Raw genomic sequence first — 21,312 nt, 5'->3', positions numbered from 1 at the left:
GCAGAAGCCAAAACTTTGGTCTTCATTGTTTGCACACGGCTCTAACAATATAGTATGACTCAGTTTTGAAAGCAATTCACTAAAAGAAGGCCAAGAAGTGATATGTGGACTTAAGGACGCGTTTCTTTGAAAGGGAGGCCTGTGAAAACATTAAACGAGACAGCAGAAACAAAGTGAAAGCTTGTCGCGAAAGGTGAAGCAAGGAGTTCCAAGCTTCTTTTTTTGACGCCAGTGTTAGAACATATCATCACCTTGTGCAGCCCATCCAGTACTCCGTTCTTCGTCGCATCCGGAATCTCGAGTTTCTCCATACAGGCTTTTAACGTAGCGTAGAAGGAGATAGTACTTGTACATGCTGGAGGAACATTTTGATGCTTACCTTTGAGGGCACAGTACGAAAGACACGAAACGAAACAAAAAGAAAGCAGTCGAAGAACAATGCGTAAGCGAAGTAACATTTTATGAAGTTCTCTTGCAAAAAAAAAAAAAAATAGTACAACAATCAAAGCACTCGTACACTCATACGTAGCATGTCTGCAGCTAGCGTTCTCTTTCGCTGACGTCAGCGCGTAGGTTGACATCCACGTGCGAATGCACGTGATTCCAAGCACCCTATCAAAGCAGAAACCATTAACTAGCTTCTACCAAAGCCGTCAGAGCCACCGCCGCCGCAGCGAAGCTGGCTTCGAGGGTACCAAATGCAAGTTCGCCTCAGCATGGCACTGGGACGAACGGACAACTCCTAGTTTGTCGTTGGCAGGCCACTGCGCTGAGAGTCGCTTGCATCACATGCTTCCATCGGGTGACATAGATGAGCATGCAACGGCCTCGGCCTAAGCGGCACGAAGTATGCAGTAGTATTTACAGGATACAGTGCATTTCGAGTACTGTCCAGGCGTGAAGCTGGCTGCATTAGTTTTCTGAGATTCATTTCAAACATCGCCGCGAACCACTCTCGACAATTCCGAGGACAAAAATAGTGGCATGGAGAAAAGCTTAAGGCACATATTCGGTTACCATCCACGGCCTGGTATTAGGAGATGCTTTTGGGTTGAGGAAGGAAAATTCTAGCTCGAGTTAAGTTCACTCGTTCAACTTTCAAGCATATAGACTTATTCGCTGTTACTGAAATATCAATGACGTTGTTTGTATTCTCTTAATGAACGGCCGACATCCCGAACCGTCAATCTGCTCTTTGGGGCCCTATTCAAGAAACCTGCCTCCTATGAATTGGGTGTGTCCATGGTATCTGCATAACGTTCCTTTCTTCTCTGTGACGGACACTCTCATGACTTAAGAGCGGGGACTTTGTGCAACAAATAGTCGACCTTCTTTGCTTCTGCACACGCGTTCTTATTTATGTTTGGCCTTCTAGAATGTGCTGGCGTAGCGCCACAGATTGTTTTGCCGATAGTGCATACAGGAAGTTGCGGAGTGGAGGTCCAGCACGCTCTAGTTCCGTGGAGAATTCGAGGCGAAACGACAAAGGCTATACTCTCACGCGCTGTTCAGGCAGCAGTCGCGATCCACGCTGTTGGTAGAGACGACAGCTGCTGGGTTGTTGGCCTTGTCAAGCCACGTTAGAAAAAAAAAACACAACAAGGAAGCTGTTGGCGACTGGGTGTGAGCTCATCGACCGCTCCGTGAAGCACCGCTGACACACGACCGCCACGGTCTCACTGCGCGCGAAGAGAGGGGAGGAATTAGTCTCACGACATGTGTTCTCGTGATCTCGCGTGCGGGTCACCACTCATCGTCCCAAGGTCGGTCGTGGCCGGCCTCCGAAGAGCGGGGGTCGCGGTCTGGAACCGAAGCGACTCCGACCATGCGCTGGCTTGCTTTCGGGTGTCACGGCAGGTGCTTCAGTGGCGTGGGTGTCCTCGGAGGTGGCCTCCGTCTCGGAGTCCGCTGCAACTGCTTCCTCGTGCTTGGAGGCTGTCTCTGTGGACGCCGCTGAAGCCTCTTCCTTGTTCTCGGGTGTAGTCACTGGCGACGACTCCTCGTTCTCTTCCGGCTTCTCTTCTTCCTCGACCTTCTTGGCTCCGGGACGATGGCGGCTGAACGGGGCGCGGGGTCTGGGACCTCGGTTGGTACGTCCAAACAGGCCTCCAGAGCTGGGCCTTCCAACGGGCCGCTTTGGCGCTGCCGTTGTCGAAGACGCCGCCGTCGAAGACGTGCCAGATCCCCTCGTCCTGCCAGCCTTTCCGCCAAAGCGGCTGCTCCCTCCGAAACGCTTCTTACCGTTGCTTGCTGGCGCAGCGGTCGTCGTTGTGGGCTCTGCTTCAGCTGGAGATGTGCTCTCTTCTTCCTCTGGCTCTTCTTCTTTTTGGTGCCGCGAGTGAATCGGCGAAGGACGCCGGCCTCCAAACTGCAGACGGCCCGACGACCGAGGAGTCGGTCGGTTGCGCCGCAGTCCTCCCAGGGGTCTCCGAGTGGACGGAGTCGTTGATGTTGTCGATGTAGTGGACGTAGTATGCGACTTGCGAGGACCATGTCCTCTGGCGTGGGGAACTGCGCCATGAGCTCCTCCGAACCTTCTCCTGTTTCCGAAAGGCCTCTTTGTCTTCTCGGTTGTTGTCGGTTCCTCAGTAGTAGTCGTCGTGGGCGCCAGTGTTGTCGGTGGCTCTGTCGTGGTCGTTGTTGTTGTCGCGGTTGTGGTCTCTACAGAGGTTGTCAGGAGGTCAGCTCCTTTCCTACCGCTGATCTCGTTCACTCCCTGCGCATCCGTTGGTGGCGATGCCGTAGATACGGGGGCACCTTGAGGCGTTACGAGACCTCGTACCTCGGGAGCAGGTCCAATCGGAACTCCAGGATCTGGGACTAGCTTTGCACCCGTGAACTCCAAGTTGGGCGGTCCTGCAATAGGCGGACGTTTGGCCTCGAATGGTTGGCTTGGAAGTAAGACGTGCGTGCCTTCGGATACTGAGACTGAAACAGAGACTTGGGTGACTGTTTGCGGAGCCGACGTGACTCCGGCTGCTTGTTCGACAGGGAAAGCGGCAGGCGGCGCCGGTTGTTGTCCTGATGGAGGACTTGTCGTGACCGTTTTAGGTTCGAACCGATTCTGCGGGTTTGGTGAAGCAAGCCTCTGGCTGGAACCCTTGCCTTTGAGCTTGGAGCCGTCGGTCTTGTCAAAGCCTTCCAGAGTCGGCACGTCGTCGAAATTAAGAGAGAGATTGTTCTTCTTGTTGTCGTCGTCGTAGTAATAGTAATAGTAGACCACGTATTCGTCTTTGTCTTTGTCCTTTCCCTTAGCCGCCTTGTCCTTGGCCTCGGCCTGCTTGCTGGACTCAATTTCAGACGCAGGGGACTTCTGAATGACCTGGGCAGGTGGCTGTATGGAGCCGACAATCTTTCCTTGCCTCAGGGCATCCTCAGACGACGTTGACGAAGAGGAGACCGAAAACGACTGCCTTGGGAACGACTGGAGCGCAGGAGGAGGTTGCGGCGTGGTGGACGGTGCGCTGGGCGCCTGCTGTGGAAACGCAAAGCCTAGGTTGGGTTGCTGACTTCCGCCAGAAAAGCTGAACTGCTGGCGCTGCTGGGGCAATTGAGACTGTCCCTGTTGCTGAGGAAACTGCTGTTGCTGCTGTTTTGGATTAATGAACGACTGTTGCTGGTGTGATTGATGCTGCGGTTGATTACTGAATATTTGTTGCTGCTCACGGGGGAACTGTTGCTGATGCTGTTGAACTGGAATTTGAGGCTGAGGTGACTGTTGTGGGTTCTGCTGCTGGAATTGCCTGAACTGCTGCTGTTGCTGCTGTTGCTGCTGTTGCTGCTGTTGATGTTGCTGCTGTTGATGTCGCTGCTGTTGATGTTGCTCCTGTTGCAATTGCTGCTGTTGGAACTGCTGCTGAAGCAACAGCTGCTGAGAGGAAAGTGGCTGTGGCTGACGACTGAACTGTTGAAACTGCAACTGCTGTTGCGGTTGCTGTTGGGGTTGTGGCTGCTGCTGTGGTGGTGGCTGGAACTGGTGCTGCGGCTGGTTGCGCACTGAGAACTGCGGTGGTTGGGACTGCTGCACCGGTTGGGCGAAATCATTCGCGAATCGGACCGGGCTGTTGGGTGGCTGGGGCTGGGGTGGCGGGCTCGCGTGTGGCGGTAGCGCCCGCACGAACACACTGTAGTTGGGGTCGTGCGAAGGGTCTTGCGGCGGCCGCGACTGGCGCCTCATCCGCACCGGTTCCTCAGCCAGGGCTGGAGCGGTGAGGAGAGCGGCCATCGTCACGAGTGTCCACCTGCAAAAACAAACGCACCAACATGTTGTAGAGTGTATCATTTCCCTCCAGAAATAACTGAATTCTTCGCCAAATATTGCGGTTTTGTTTTTCTCGCTCGCATGACACTATATATGGTGTGGGAACACCCCTCGTCAAAACATTACGAGACACGAGATCGCTGAGGATGGCTATTTTTGTGTAGTCATGGCGCGCATTCCGAAAATGCTAGGAGTTAAGTCTGCCGTGTTTGGGGCACTTAAGCGCGAGTTTCTGTTTACATACAGTAGTCAAACGGAACTCACTTTTTTGAGGACTCGCGCTGCCGCAAGCCATAAACGCTGGTTGTACTTTACGTATGTGAAACTGTGACTGAAGTACGTTACGTCACATTCACATTTGATTTGAAGCAATTGGAATTTAATTCCTTTAGTCGTTTATAACGTCTGCGTGGAATAACCACTACATATAGTTCCTTATTTTAAACACCGTTGGAGGCATTGAAGGTCCTTTTATTTATTTTTTTTTTTCATTACAGTATAAACGGAAACCTTAGCTGTATAACCAATTTCGATTCCTGCTTCGCTTTGAGGTTACAATCCGTTAATACGAGTTAACGGCATGTACTCGAGTTCATAGGTATGAGTTTTAGAGGGAAAGAATGGAGAGGTAGTGAGTAGTCGCGAAGTTAGCAGTCACCATCGGGAATGACAAGGCCAGCGCACCCCAGTAGCCTACGTCACGACTATGGAATGCACCGTCGTGGATGAGTGAATTAAGCTACAAAAGCAGGTCTTAGTGCAGTCATATGTTTCTCTGCTCATTTGACCGACGCCCGCGCACGCAGTTTCATTTAATGACTCTTCGCTGTAACTGTTCCGAAAGAGAGTGATGGACCGATTTTGCCAAGTTCTAGGTGGTGCCGACATAACCCGGCATTAATGCGCCATTATCATGCATGCTTAGTAACAACAATGCCTCACGTGTTTAAATGTCAATACCTATGACGCCTTGGTATAACTGCCATTCGCACTTTTTTACGCCAATATAGGAGAGCAATAGTAGCGTAGCATTTCTCTGTACGTCATGACAAATTCATTGCAAACATGTGTCGTCACGCCGTTCGTAATTCTCACCTGATGTGATCATAGCGAAACAGTACTTTCTTTGTTTCTTTACAGGATTACAGCTGGAATTGACTAAGCTACCGTTAAGTGCAAATATTGCGACGTAAGGACGCCAACGCTACCTTTGAAACAGCCACGTCCCAAATAGCTTATAATTATTAGGACCTAAATCTTGATAATCAAAGATAACCTTCTGGATTGGACTCCGCAATGCTGATAGTTTGGAAAGAGCGCCTCCCAAACTGCTAACAGAAAATGGTTCGCCATATGCCGTTACTATCGAATTCAAAATCTTACATCATACCACGATCAAACCCCGCCGGGGTGGTGCAGTGGTAAGACGCCCGACTACTGTGCCGGAGTTCCCGGGATCGAATCCCGGCCTCGGCGGCTGCGTTTCGATGGAGGCGAAACGAAGTGGCGTCCGTGTGCTGTGCGATGTCAGCGCACGTTAAAGATCCCCAGGTGGTCGAAATTACTCCGTAGCCCTCCACTACGGCTCCTCTTTCTCTCTTTCCACTTTCATTCCCACCTTCCTCCCTTCCCTTCGGCGCGGTTCGGGTGTCCACAGAGCAAGTGTGACAGTTACTGCGCCTTTCCCTTCCTGTGAACCAATTTAATTTAATTTACCACGATCAAACGATCATACCAATTAAAACCATCAAAGCTAACATCCAGGATAATTGATTAGAGACTGGCAGAATGAAGGTAAAAACTACCGAAATTGCCCAGAAGTTGCGGCAGTCCCAGGTAAACACGCGCGCACTTGCATAACGTTCCTCTTTGTGCGCTAACATTTACATGTCGTTACATCACGAGCAATCGAAATGCACATCTAATCGCTTCAGGCAGCGATTCCATTGCGAAGCTTGTGTGTACGGTGCCCGCATTAAACCTTTCGCATAGGCTGTTCGCAAACGACCATAGAGTGGGTGGAAAGCGCGCATAAAGCGAATGAGTGGAAGTTTGGGTTCCCTTAAGGTTATGCGGTGCAGCACGTACCTTAGACGACCTCGTTCAAACATGCGCTCAATCGCAACCATGGCCCGTGACAGAAGAAGAAAACAATTGCTTCGTGATGCGTGTTGTTTGTTCGCAACTTGCGAAATAACACGTGGAAAAGCATTACTGTCAATTTGTTTCTTGTGGTCTTGTCGAACTCTTGCTTTCGGGGCAGCATGGCGGCTGGTTTCTGTCATTGCCGCGCTTTTGTTCATGTCCGAAGTTGCGTAAGACGTAAGCTGAGTGGTTCTTGGGATTGTCTGCGCTGCTTTGAAAGCGGGTCTTCGATCTGTGCAGCTGCGCGGAATTGCCGAATGCTTCTCCTTGCGCGTGACTGCACAGTGTTCTCTGGAGTAAAGTTTGGCCATAACGGTGTAATGGCCACCTAATGGCCATTTCTTGTCAGAACTGCTTCTCGCCCTCCCGCGTGGCGCAAAGATGGCCGGCGATTTTAATGACCATCCGAAGTGTCTAGAAAAGACGCAGCTGAAACAACTGCGAAGCTTGCGCATTTTTTTGCTTGTTTGTTTCATTTGCATGGAACTGCAAACACGTTTCTAATTTTGGAGTTTTATTTATGCCTGAGTGGCCGCTGACATTTGCTTCCGAACCAGCTGTGGGCGCCTTGGGCATGTGCTCTGTCTGTCGCGGTAAGTGTGCTGTGTTTGCGTATGATCGAATCAAACCACCGAAAAGAGGAACTAGTTTGCACACGTTTGGAGTTAGAACGTCTTATAACAGAGCGTTCCTTATCATTTTGTTGTTGGTCTGTTTACCCAGGTTGCCTCGCCAGTCTAACTTAAGCAGTTTTTGAGCCTGACTGCCCCCAAAAAACGCGGTTATTTTCGTGTTTTTCTCCCTTATCAGGTAAAACGTTGCTGTACGTATTCGAGTACAAAGAGGGGGATCTCTGAGTGTCACATCGAAACTAGTTGATTGCTAAGAGAAGCTCCTAAGGTAAAAAAAAAATAAAACTTGTGATTCTGAAAATCATTCGGAAGTCAGGCAATCCGTTAAGCACATGATCAATCAATCAACATACTTGGAAAAATCAGGCGCAAGCAACTGCTTGCATAGATATAATGGGATAGCCATAACACTGGGTCGAAATATTTCAGCATATCAATTATTATGCGCAGATGCTTGAGCAAATAATCAAGTGCGCGTGTACTATCATATAACTGTTGAAGTAGAGCGCTCCCAGTTTTTCGAAAATATATCACCTTAAATGTGCAGACCGCTTATTCGCTATGTTGTGTCTAGTAAGTAGCTTCAGTGATCGTCTAACGAAACTGACCGCATCAGATTAGGAGAGATATTCGAGCAAGGGAAGAGGTTGTCGGCGGGCATAATTTCTTAGAAGGGGATGATATGGCGTCAACAGGCGTGGAGGTCACAGATCGCGCAGGAGAGCTTGCAGCTATCAAGCATCAAACTGGCAGGACGCCCGGCAAAATTAAACTTGGCATTTGCTAGCAGTGCAGCTGGCCGCAGGGGGTGCTTGCCACTTCTGATTTCCTTAATTGGCGAGGATGTACTAATTACGTAAAGGATGTGCCAATTGGCACATGGGAGTATCCGCGCTTTTAGCGATGGGCGCCAGATTATTTAATAGGCCGCTGCAGTGCTCGCATGCTTTCGGCGGCGGGATTAATTATTTACTGTCGGCTCCTCCGTGTAAGTTCAGACCTTTCATTCGTGCCAAGCAGCATTTACATAGCCGGCTTGTAAACCAGAAACAATGTGAAAAAAAAAAAGCGGGAAAGAAAAGAAAGATCAGGAGATGACGTCTCGTAGCTCAAGTTAGCGCCTATCGAATGAAGCTCCTGTTATTGCTGACTTGGCAACAACAGTCTTTATGGTTCCTCCCTACCACACCTTGCTCTCAGTTATAGAACCGCTATAGCAGCGTGCGTTCGGTCCTGTCGAGTGCAGAACTTCGGATGGTTCCAAGAAGCTGCAGCAATGAAGCAGGAAGTGCCGCATTAAACGATCTCAACTCTCCAAGGCCGTGTAACGGCGTCTATCGATGGTTGCGTGGTCCTTGTTCGGCAGAAGCTTCTGCAACGCTGTTTCTTGAGGCATTTCTTCTTCGCGTGCATTCTTCAGGACATCATCCGGCCATCACGAATTCCACCCACGGGCGTGTCTGCTGCCTTTCAGGTTGCAATGTTTTTGGCAGCGTGCTGACGCCAAACGCCGCTGATGACGCTGATGAGGCGTCATACGGTATACATGATAAGGGAGCAGGTGCTTCTTTAGTGAAACTCGTCGGGGTTTAAAGCAATAGGTGGAGAGTCCACATGGGCAGCTATAAGGATCTTCTTCCCGAAGGAAAGGCAAACATATCTCGTCCCGGTTGGTACCAAGAAATTGGTTGTACGGACTAAGCGATGCAATTTTTTTTTTTGTATTTTTTAGCCCAGTTCGACGACTCTGCTCAGAAGAAGTCGCCAGCCTTGGGAACAAAGACGTGACCAGGGAAACTTTAGTGTTACGGATAAAGCGAAGGCTTGCGTTAAAAAGGTTTCTCGTTTCGCAAGTTTCGATACCTGGAAAACCTAGCTTGATTTTGAAAAATGCTACACCATAAAGAAAAAAAAAAGGAAGTGAAGCAAGTAAAGATTGAATAACCGCGAAGAAAGTGAGAGAGAGAGAGAGAAGCTGAGGGACGGAGCCGTACGAGTACGGTATTCAGGAAAGCGAATCTATATAAGAGCACGAAGTGCGGGCGAGCGAAATTTATTCTTTCGTAAGAATGAAACACGGAGAAATGTTTCTCTTTTGCCTGGCAGGCATAAAAACGCATTGTTCACACTACATTCTTTAACATCCTGAGGGGCCGCTGTTGAACAAAAGCTTTGTCTTAACGCGCCCCTAAACTTCCACAAAGCGGCGCACTTTTCACAAAGAATATGAGCCGCATTCCGCTTGCCTTGTACGCTCTTGTTTTCTTAGCAGCGAATGAGCCGGTATGTTGATTAATAACTTTCCTAATTTCCACGCTCTTAACGACGCTAGCTTTTCTTTACTCTAAATTTTCCTTGCGGACGGTTTTTCTATGTTAAACAAAGCGTCAGTTCTCTTGGATGAGGTCCGAAAGTAATCAGGAAAAAAAGTTACTTTCTGTTTGTAACAATCAGTACAGCGGACATTTTAGAAGAGACGAGTTGAAAAATAAGACGGATACGTGCGAATGGCTGCCTTCGCTTGGACATACGAAGCTTAATGTCTGCAAATTTTGCAAACGAAGAAAAAAAAAAATCAGAATTAGCGAAGGGGGAGCCACGAGTTGCTTTTTTATCGCTTAGCTCTTAGTCCTCGAAAGGAGTGCGCCATGAAATATGAAGCATGAAGCGTTGCGAGGGGAAATCGCGTTATTCACAGTAATACTGTACCTGGCACGCCTTTGTTACGCTTGTAGCTAGCCCACTTCTGAAACTTACAAGAACGCCGACTAATCTGGTCGTTTTCGTTTTGCCGCTTTTTCTTCTTACTGTTCTGCGATAAGCGCGCTTTTGCGCTCTCTTTTTTAAACTCGTGATTAACAGCTGCTACACAGACGCGCAGGCCCTCCACAATTGACGGAGTGTTATTGAATTGCATTTCTTCTTGTTTTAATGCGTTTCAGAATTTCTATACTGCGCGCTCGCCTTTGAGTTCCAGTTTTCAAATCTTTCAGCTCTGTTAAACATCAGATTTTGTCAGCACACCTTGATCAAGGGTTTAAATCTAGCATACTTCCATCGTGGGTTCTCTATTCGACAGCAGTCTTTTACTGCATTTATTTCCATTATATTTTAATTTTACTGCATTTTAAGTAGTTGCATAAACTTTCCAGCCGATAACTTGAATCCGAACAGCGTACCAGAACTTTCGCAAGTCCTATCGAAAACCTGTTGGACAAGTTCGAAATGTTTTCTAAAAAATATAATAAAAACAAATTTTAAGTAAGACTCATGGTGAGAAAAATATGGCGGAGGAACTCAGCACGTGCATTGCATTTAATTTTCTTTTGATGTTGAGTTCTTCTCCACGAAGAAAAGTTAAGCAATCAAAAGTAATACCAGACAGACTTGTTTCCGCGAAGAGCGAGACGAGTTTTGCGCCGACAAGAAAATAGAAACACGAAAGAACGTACTTATACCTGCATCGAAAGACTTCGTAGTGAAAAGATATTTTGCGACAATCAATCCCAGTTTCAGCGGAACCCAAATTCTTCGCGTTCTGTTCTGTGCGGCTTGTTTTACGTGAAAAAGACCGCCATAATATTTATTACCTCTGAATAATAGAACGGCTGCGCGAGCGCTTCAAATGACCTGTTTGAAGCGGTGGTTTATAATTCAAACTACAGCCTGGACGTCGCTTCTGTCGCTCTTTGCAGAAAAGAATTGTTTGTGCTAAATCTCTCCGTATTACTCATTTCAAGGTTTGTGGAGATGTAATTCCTCACCCGTGCTCTTGGAAAGCCAATGGTAAATGGGAGGAGGTGCCTGCAGTTTTCAGTCGAGCTCTGGTTACCTAGGACAGGCCCAGCTTTTATGTTGTATAAACGTATAAAATTTTACGCCATCCCAAAGCCTCCTCTATTTTGAGATGCCTGGCATATCGGCTGCGCTTCTGTTGTTCACCTGGTGTCGCCACGCCTTCCGTCTTCCGCGAGATGGCACTAGCATCTGGCACTACGTGCATGGATACACTATTCATGCATCGTTGGCTTCGGCGTAGAAAGGCATTGCTCCTGTCCCTCCCGGGAGGATTTTCAACTCTGCAGTAGGAGAAATGGTTTTCTTGTAAGGCTTTCAGACACTGTTTGTGATCTAAAAGGGCAAGGTTTCATAATAGAAACAAGCACGTTCATTAAGCGATTTAAAATTATCACAGTGTGCATTCAGTGTTGCAGGCAAACAACTCCTCTGTTCCGATGCGCTCGCAGGAATTAGCCGGGAGAGATGGACACCTTAATGAATGCAGATGTTTGCCTAGTAGTTAAGCTAACATGCTACTCCTCGTGAGGATGAAAAAGAAATTAAAAAAAAATAAAAAACAAGTTGCTCATATATTCATATATAGTGTACTCTCAGACACAGACACAAACGAGTTTTAAAGAGTGTGCATTAATCTGTGTCCTTAAGGTAAGTAGCAAATAAATTATGTTTCTTTGCCTGATATTGCCTGTCTATGCCAATTCATTAATAGCCATTCTCGCTGGTATCGGGGGACTATATCGTACTGCTTCTACGGTTGCTACCGGACGAAAAATATGTGGCTGGCAAGAAAAGCCAGCAAAGCGTTTGCTATCACCGTATTGGTCATACGATAGCTAGTCCAGCCATTAATGGTAAACGCTGCGTAACGAGCTTATGAGACAGTGCCGACATCAGGTGTGAAAATACCTGGCATTTCACCATCACAGGATGAGCATGTCGGCGTCCACTTTGCTGCTGATTATGCACATTTCAGTTCATAATGCTCCTGTACCTTCGCGGCTTCGACGACGCTGACTTGAGGTACGAAGGGTACGAATTGCCATGACGTGCTTACGCATCAAGTTTCATCAGTTGTGCTGCTTAGGGTCTCTTACCGGAGGTCGTCGTAGCAAAACGGAGGTTAAATCTGAGTAGGTCGATGTCGACAATGGCGGCCAGTTCTTTGCTGATATAAATTTAAGCCCTTCTTCACTGGGCGAACGAAATCTATTGTTCTGCGCTAGCTATCTTGGTATAAAAGATGGCCGTAGTAGTGCTGCGTGTGATTGCTTGCAACGCTTAGCTGTCATTATAAGGCTGCATATTCATGCGGCAAAAAAAGGCACACGTAAAAAATTAGCGCACAATGCAGCGAAACGAAAACGTTAAAAAAAAAAAAAACGACCATGTGTTCTCCTAGTAGGGTAACACGCGCGCTGCGCGGGTGTTCGGAGCGGACGGTAATAGAGTTACTATGTAAGCTTTGCCAGAGTTGCGCGAAGGTGCCGCATAAGCAACCAAGTTGTGCAGCGAAGCCATACACCGTCTTCGTCGGAGTCGAGCAGAGGGACTGGAAATGCAGTGGAGAAGTGATTGCTTTGGCTGTCCTGATCGAAATAAGTCACCGTCGCCACAGCTCGCACATAGCGCGGCACGTCGTCCTCGACACGAGAGATGATGCAATGCAACCGGAGTTCCCGTCGAGTTGTCTTCGCGGTGGTACACGGTTGTTTGGCGGCGAGAGAAACGGAACGCGCAACTCTAGGAAAGCCTATATAGTAAATCTAGGCAGTGTGCTCCCTGAGCAGTGTCAGAACACTGCGCCGCTCCTAGACGGAAGCGCGCGTAAATATGAAATGGCTGGCCGGGTGACTCGGCGCTGACGCGCCAGGCATCTGGTTAATGTGGTTATGCATGGGCCATACGTGGTAGTACCCACACTTCTATCTCATCTTTGTTCACTCCCTTCATACCATGCAATGAGAGAGAGAGATCGGGCTGCTCCTATCATATCTTCACACCCTCCTTCTTGTCTTGGATACTTTAGCAGTAAGAGCGGGCCCTCTCTCGGTAGAGCTCACTCTATCGAAGAAGCAGGGCAAACACCTGGGCGCCTCTAACTGAGTTTAATCCCCGGCTGTCCCCATGGCTGTCAGTATAGCAACATGGTGCTCAATCTTTCCCGTGCGTCCCATTCGCAAACCCCGTCTTTCTTCCTTATCATCCTTCTTGCAGATTTCCGCACCAATCTGCAACTCACTCTACTACCCAGCCAGCGCCACGGTCAGCGCTAACATTTGACACAAGTATACTGCAGTAGCGGTTTCGTAATTTCATCTCTAAAATACGTGGTTCTCGATAGCACAAAAACATTTCTTCAGAGAACTGCGCGTTTGAGCTCACAGTGAAATGTGCATTTATCTTGTGCACGGCCTTTCTGTCAACTGAACAGAATCATTCGAGCGGGTCAAGTGGGATGAAGATGGCTCCGGTATATCATGCCGGGAGAAATAAACGGCATTTTAACACGACTTAACAAAGGTCGCGCTACACAGAAGAAATGCGGCGGCGGCGTAGTCGTCGGTGTCGAGAGCGAAAAACCACGAGCATGCCTTAGGCTGGTGGTAGCTGGTGGATGACATGGCGTGTCAGAGTAGTCTTCGTGTTGTGTGGAAAGGTCGATTTGACAAGAGCTGCCAACTCGGGTAGCTCTTTTAAGATGGGAATGTGAAATGGGAATCGAACCCTCTGGGACTCCTGGATTCCTATTCAGATACGATACCCTTCCCAGACGGCACATTTCCAACAGAGAACCTATATAATGGGCCAATGGTTCGGCTGCCTGGATTAGGCCACATAGGCGCATTCGTGCGGCTTGGCTAATGTGGGGATTCATGACAATGCCAGGCGGCTTTGCACATACGACTTACGAACCTACTACTGTGCGCTGATAATAAGTACATGCTAGATAACGGCAGCACAAACTAAGTAATTATTGATTAGGCGAATAGCGAAGTGCAGATGCGCGAACGAGGAATCGCTAGAGGTGACTCAGATAAAACTGTAGCTTCGTAGCCTTGAAGGCGGACTTTTAGAGTCCCTAAATTTATTTAAAGCTTTTTGTATTAGTCTCGAGCAGATTTTTCTCTCAGCCTATGACGACTAATATTTAAAGCCGCAAAAATAATTAAAATAGTAAAACCAGTGGTCAAAAACCCGAAGGACCTTCAAGACGTTTGATTGTCCAGAGATATAACTGACCCAGGTGAAGGAGACGCGTGTACACCTGTACACAAGCTTCAGGGCAGCGTATAACGCATATTACGAATGGTATTCAGTTCAGTGAACTGCCGCAAGGAGGCCGAACTACGGCTGCTAAGAATCTGACTGCACTACTGGTAAAAGTAATAATTTGCAGTGTCTAGACGCTGCTAACGTTGCCGGTTTTTACACGGCAGACTTCCACGTTATGAAAGTCTTGCATATGGTGCGTTGCTTGGCAACGCTATATACCTCGTTTCTCGGCGCATCGGCACAAACACCGTCGCCTGAGTTCATTACGGGGGTGCATTGTAAACACGGTGCATGGCGTGCAATCACGCTATGACAGGCCGCAATATGCGCGTTAAGGACGTGATCGATGGCTACGGTTTTAGCAGTGACACAAGCTGACGCGAGTCACCACAATTGAATTGTAGACATTGCCCTTGTGTAGCGTGTTCGGGGCAGTCCAGAGACAGAAAGAAGACAATTTCTGGAAGTGCCTTATGAGTCTGAAAAGAAACCGGCTGGACGCTATAAGCACAGCATGGCGTAGGATTGTTCATTGAAATTATTTTGCTTTTCTTTTTTAATTTATTTTTGTTTATTTATTTAAGTCCGCGAACCCCGCTTACCTAAGGTTTGCTCGTTTGCATATTGCGCAAGATTGGGATGGAGCGCATTTGGCAAGTCCTCGCATATAATTACTAGCAGCTTACTGATGTAGCCCAAGAGGAAAGTATGAGCAGTTGCATCTTACCTGTGCTCACCTATTGGACTGAAACGTGGAGGCTAAAGAAAAGTTCTATTTAAGTTGAGGAAAACACAGAGGGCTATGGGTTAATAAATGGTAGGTGTACCGTTAAGAGATATGAAACATGCAGAGTGGGTCAGAGAAATAATTCAAGGAGAAATACTGGAGAGGCCTTCGCCCTGCATTGTTTATTGTCCGGCAGATGATGATGATGATGCGTGTAAGAAAACTGGTGTATATTCAAATTCTTTCTCATCGCGGTGATTGACCACATTGTTTTATTCGCCAGACATCGTTATGTCAAGCGTGCGACCGCACACAATAAAATGCCGCAGCGGTCTCAGCACCCTTTTATCAAGCTTGTTTTGAACGGTGACTTTTTTTATCTTTTTATAGTTTCACAGGCGAGTAAACGTTTGTATTATTTTTAACCGCACTATATATCCTTAGTAGGAATGCGTACTAAGAGCCATTGTGTTTACTCGGGATAGATTTTCGTTTCTTGTCTTCTCAAGTGATCTTTACACTATTCATCCGATCGCATAAGTGATACCTTCATGTTCTCTATACTCGTGATGCGTCCTGTCCATCTATAGTCTTGAGTAAAGTTTGATTCCGCAGGTGTCGTCGGGCGTGCAAATATGACACGTACTATTTCAAGCTGAAGAACAGCTGACTGAAAATTTTCTGTTGCCGCATGATGGCATATTGTTGGATAATTCCTACTAAAGATACCTAAAATCTACACTCGCTAAAAAACAACCCAAGACGTGTTATATAGTTGCTTCATACTGTAGGTGTCCCGCGCTTTCTTCCCACAGCAGTTGTTTCCTCGATTTTCGGATCACTTAGTCTTTTAAATACGAACAAAGACGCCCACAACCAAGAGCTGTGTCAACATAGCAATTACACACGAGAAGGAGAGCTACGTAGTAAACCATCGCGCTGTGTCCGGGAGGGCACATGCAGGGCACCTATTATCGCGGTAATGAAAGTCTACACAAGTGCTTATGCCGCTAAAGACACGTTAAGTAAAAGATGTCAACAGATGGCGCACTGTGTTTTCGTGTCTGGCAGCTTATCCAGGCAACATTTGTTATCCCCCACGCAGTTCCACGAGGACTGAATTGGCGGTCTCGAGCTATGTTTCTCTTCTAACAGATGAAAAATACTGAACCCGAACAGCGCGACCACTACCACTGAAACTCTGCCTCCACGACATCGATAATGTTGAAAAGGCTCAGTACGCGTCGTCCAGCACAAACCCTCCAGTGCAGACGGGCGTCTTTCAAGTGCCAGACAAGATGTTCTCACGCCTAAAATTCTACTGTGTTAATTTACGCAATGGTCCTATAGTTTCTTCAGCGACAGATGCAGCAGCTGCCACTGACAGCGGCACAACAGTCTGCGGTGTAAGCGGGAGGGAATTAAGCAGGAAGTATGGATAGTGTTCCTTGACGGATGTCTCGCTCAAGCGTATCGTTTATCCTCTTTGCATTCACCGTTCACCTTTGACACCTGAAATCCAGCTAGACACTGTCCTTGACATAGTCCCAGAAAAATCCTGAACTGCTAAGTTTTTGTGAATATTTCTGCAGTGCGCATTCCACAGAAAATATAGCGAGAATTTTAAAAACAGGACAGCAGCCCATGGCCGCGCACACGCAGTATATAGAACGATGCGGACGCAGATGTAAGCACAACGTCACTTATTTTATTTATTACACCTGCAGGACACTACACAGCACGCACCCGAAATTCGACGGCACACACTCACAAAAAAAAAAAAGCATCTATTTTGAAAGTGCTGCACTTGCAGTGAATCAGAAATAATATGAGAAACGTCGAATTCGTTTCTAGGTTATGTCTCATGATGAAATGAGTGAATACAGTCGATCCTACTGTCAACACACAAGTAAACAAAGCTTGCACTCTATGCATTTTAGGTTGTACACGCTCATTTTGCAAAACTGTGCAATTGACGCGTGTGTTTACGAGGGCAAAGTTCACGACTGCATCCTATAGCCTGCGTCTGCTGGCACAGGAGCATGCTTTCCTTGATGGCCCTCGCCTTGTGCGTTCACCATCCGTGTAAAGGTCGAAAGAAAGTGAGCGCTATGCATTTTGCTTCAGCTTGGATGAACCACAACGACGCTGCCAGTTTGAGCCGCTGCACTGTGCAGCTCGGCGCCCGTACAGCTACAGATGCGAGTACAAAATGGCGCGTTTGCACCATTTCTGTCCCTTGGTATGCATCCTGCTGAGTAAAAGGCGCATGTCGAGCGTACACGCGTTCATTCCTCTAGCTGGCTGTGAGGGATTGGCAGTGGACCTAAACTTGATTTCTAATTGTTGGACAGCCTGCAGCAGTTTGGTTCGAAGTTTAGCAGCTGAATTATCTCATCACGGAGGAGCATGAACATTTTTAAATTGAGCCTTTCCTCCTCAAACATTCCTCTTCGGCTTCAGCAAGCTCGAAATGCCAATCCACCTTTTTTACAAAATGTGGCACTCTCCGAGGAATGCGTGCAAGTTCGTCTTCTACCCAGAATACAGTTTGAAAACAAAAGGCGTTGGAGAATCAGGAGCAAAAGGAACGATCCTATTCCATGAGGCGCCGATAGCGGCTGGTGTGTGTACGATAGCTGCCGCCATACGTTGCTTGCACCGCTCACTCGCGTGAACTGAGCATGTGCGCTACAAGGTCGCGATTTGTTTTCAACCAGTAAAGCGCAGTAGAGGTCAGAATGGCCGCTTAAGAAATGCGGATTTAAAGGACCATTTTCTTTTTGCTCCGAGCTAGGCTTTTCTTTCTGCATCCCAGCCTTTTTAATTTTGATATCAGGCTAGCCTTGATTGCCGCTCTCAGTATTGTACACCAAAATACAGTTAACACGAGACACGTTTCTCCACTCTCCTTTTTCATCCCATTAACTAAATTCACATTTCGCCTAGGATATTCAGGTACTGAATGCAACTATCTTTTTTGTGTGTGTGTGTGTGTGTGTGTGTGTGTGTGTGTGTGTGTGTGTGTGTGTGTGTGTGTGTGTGTGTGTGTGTGTGTGTGTGTGTGTGTGTGTGTGTGTGTGTGTGTGTGTGTGTGTGTGTGTGTGTGTGTGTGTGTGTGTGTGTGTGTGTGTGTGTGTGTGTGTGTGTGTGTGTGTGTGTGTGTGTGTGTGTGTGTGTGTGTGTGTGTGTGTGTGTGTGTGTGTGTGTGTGTGTGTGTGTGTGTGTGTGTGTGTGTGTGTGTGTGTGTGTGTGTGTGTGTGTGTGTGTGTGTGTGTGTGTGTGTGTGTGTGTGTGTGTGTGTGTGTGTGTGTGTGTGTGTGTGTGTGTGTGTGTGTGTGTGTGTGTGTGTGTGTGCGTGTGTGTGTGTGTGTGTGTGTGTGTGTGTGCGCGCGCGCGTGCGTGTTTGGATGTAGGAATAAACGCTGCTGATGAAAGTACCATCAAAAGTTTGGATACCTGCTTTAGATACAGTTTGAGTGAGGGCTTTACCATTTTTGCCCCTACTTAGAGGAAAAACTGTGAGAGGTCGGTACTGCCTGTAAAGGCTGTGTTCGCTAAAGTGGACCACCCTATCGTGTTCTTCATTTCCCCCATACAGAGCGCTAGTCAAACTTACTCCACTGGAGTGGTCAGCATGCAAGAGACAACAACATACAACAAGCTCACTCGTTGAGCAGTGCATTCTCGCATGTCATTAAGTTTCTTGCCCTCTTCGTCGCCTTTTTTATTTCTTCAACTAGCTCTCTAAAAAACTATAGCACGGAAAAGCCGAGACATTATTTCTGCCAGCTTGCTTCATAATTTCGACGCCGTTTCATCGTCGTTTTGCCGACACGGTCGCCTTCTCTTTCCGCGACGCCGAAACAGCGTTCTCAGTGTTTACCACCAGCACGCGAAACGTGTGCGTCGTCGTGGCCTTGGCGTGACACTGGCACCGGTGGCGGCGGGAGCGAGGGGGAGCCAAGCGGCGAGGGTGCCGGCAAACTAGGCCGTCGTCTTCGCCTCTTTCGCTCCGTGGACCGCGCAGCGAGACTTTGGGGGCCCGCGGACGCACAACAAACATGGTCTAGCGGAGTCCTCTCACCGGGCACTCTCACGCCACGTCGGTGTAAACAGGGAGGGTGTGCTCGCCGAGGGGTAGCGGGCCGCGGAATTCAGCCCGCGACCCCCTTACACCGCGGCCCCCGCCACTGTAATAGCGTTTGCCCATGGGAGCCTTATTGCATGTAATTCGGATCCCGCTGCAGCCGCTGGGTGTTGGCTCCATGACCCGATTGCGCTGCCGTTGCCACTTGCTGCTGCTGCTGCTGCTGCTTCGGCGGGCGACCTCTGCCTATAGCGGCCAGGACGTATACTGCGTGCACCCGCCGACTGAAAACACCCTGCTTGACATGCGTCAGAGAGCGCGGACGGGCACTTTCCTAACCTTCCAGCGAGCGCGGCTGCAGGGTTAAAGCGGGGGCATGGTTTTTAAATGCGACTCAGCCCTCCATTTAAACCGGAGTGCCACTCCGGGAATGGGTTTGACTGGTCCACTGGCGAACGCTTGCTGTGGCGTCGGCGGCTTTACTTGTACGATAGCGCCGTACAGATACCTATGCACGCTCACTGCCAAGAGGCGTGAGCGAAAAACTTGTTTGTTTTAGTAGAGAAGACATGAGATATGAGAAGATATGAGCTGACGTCTGATGAATGGTCGCTCTAGTTTAGTGAAGTAGCGATGTTTTTTATCTGCCTTGTGTTTTTACATACGCCGTCATGAGACATCTTTGAAAAAGTCCGAATTACGAAAGTAATGCAAGTTTATGATATCGTTGTTCTTCATATTGGAAGCAGAGTCAGTCGTATTGAGATGCAGTGCTAAATTGAAGTAACTACGATACCCAAACCGCGAAAACGCTTTTCTATATCTCAGAGGTCACCTCAGTCTCATCTGGCTCAAATCTTAGCGTCATCTGATTGAACGCTCTTCGATTATTGTTTTAGCTGGCACGGCGAGAGCATGAATGGTGCTTACCTTTATGCATCTCAATTCACACTGTACTGTCAGGCACCTCTTTCCTTCTGCAGTGAAATACGAACGCTTTCTCTCACACAAAAGAAAAACATGTCTACTTTCTCACATTTCTCACGCGACAGGCGCTGTCAAGGTGAAAGCCGTTGCCTTGCGTCCCCGGACGTTTCAACACCACCTCTTTCCATGTCTCGCTCGACGTTTCAGCAATATGCGTGTCTTTTTGGAACAGCGAGAAAAGCTGGCGTACAAGAAAAAAAAAAGAAAAAAGACACGGGCTCGCTGTGCCCATCGATGCGATGCAGCGAGCCCAAACTGCCGCTGTCCACCACGACTTGATTCAGTTGGTACAACTGCACGGTGCTGAATGAAGTCGTTTTTTTTTTTTCTCACTAAATCGCCTTCTTACAGGCTGCGTTCCTCCTCGCGCGATTTAATTCCCATTTCGAAATTCTTATCGAGCCCATCTGTAACCCAAGGGTTTGTGTGGACATATTACAATTCGGTCAAAGAGCTTAACGATTTGAGAGAAATCGCTAGCTATTCTCCGCGTTTCCCACTACACGTGCCCCATGAATCATAAAGGTATATGCAACAGTGTATGTATTACCGTACATACATACATACGTACGTACGTACGTACGTACATACATACATACATACATACATACATACATACATACATACATACATACATACATACATACATACATACATACATACATACATACATACATACATACATACATACATGCATGCATGCATGCATACATACATACATACATACATACATACATACATACATACATACATACATACATACATACATACATACATACATACATACATACATACATACATACATACATACATACATACATACATACATACATACATACATACATACATACATACATACATACATACATACATACATACATACATACATACATACATACATACATACATACATAGTGTATGTATTACCGTATCTCTTCTCCTGCTAACCAGGTTAAAAGGCAGCCGGACCAGTTCTACTGCCAACAGATCCTCTATGTCCAAGGCCTCACATAATGAGTTACATCCTGTATGCGGCATAACCCATTTTATGCAAGGTTGAAAATCTCGGCCTTTCTTAATTCCGAGAACTAGGATTTCCGGTCCTCGAACTGCTGAAAGCATATAGTCTGTTTTGTCACTTTCCACTGCCGTAACGCGAACGCTTCACCGTGAAAAACACTGTGGCATGACTTCGTTACAGAAAGTAAGGCAAACTAAACGCAGCCAGCGCGTTTTCCCATGAATATGTATGAAACAAGTAAATCAGGTACGTTCCCCTTAAGCGCATGCAGTCATCTCGGTAATGGAGCGGCAGCGTCTAGATGAGGCACCTGCGTTGAATCATTTTTTTTTTTGTTTCCTTTAAATATTTCTTGCCTCATAACGAGTCATTATG

The 21,312-nt window shown here is 47.5% G+C and overlaps 1 protein-coding gene across 1 annotated transcript in view; it reads right to left on the bottom strand.

Moving 5' to 3' along the window:
- Window positions 1-450: 450 nt before the first annotated feature.
- LOC146198588 (uncharacterized) overlaps window positions 451-21,312 on the bottom strand; it is a 31,081-nt gene continuing 10,219 nt past the window's right edge. The window contains exon 2 of the mRNA XM_084594085.1: window positions 451-4,241. Within this exon, the coding sequence (XP_084450211.1) occupies window positions 1,751-4,241 (2,491 nt within the window). The 3' untranslated portion in view covers window positions 451-1,750. The remainder of the gene's footprint in view (window positions 4,242-21,312) is intronic.

Source organism: Amblyomma maculatum, chromosome 2 (assembly GCF_055883805.1).
Source record: "Amblyomma maculatum isolate TAMU_Amacu chromosome 2, ASM5588380v1, whole genome shotgun sequence".
Classification (NCBI taxonomy): Eukaryota; Metazoa; Arthropoda; class Arachnida; order Ixodida; family Ixodidae; genus Amblyomma; species Amblyomma maculatum.
The sequence above is the reverse complement of the archived record's forward strand: the minus strand, read 5'-3'. Positions and strand labels throughout refer to the sequence as shown.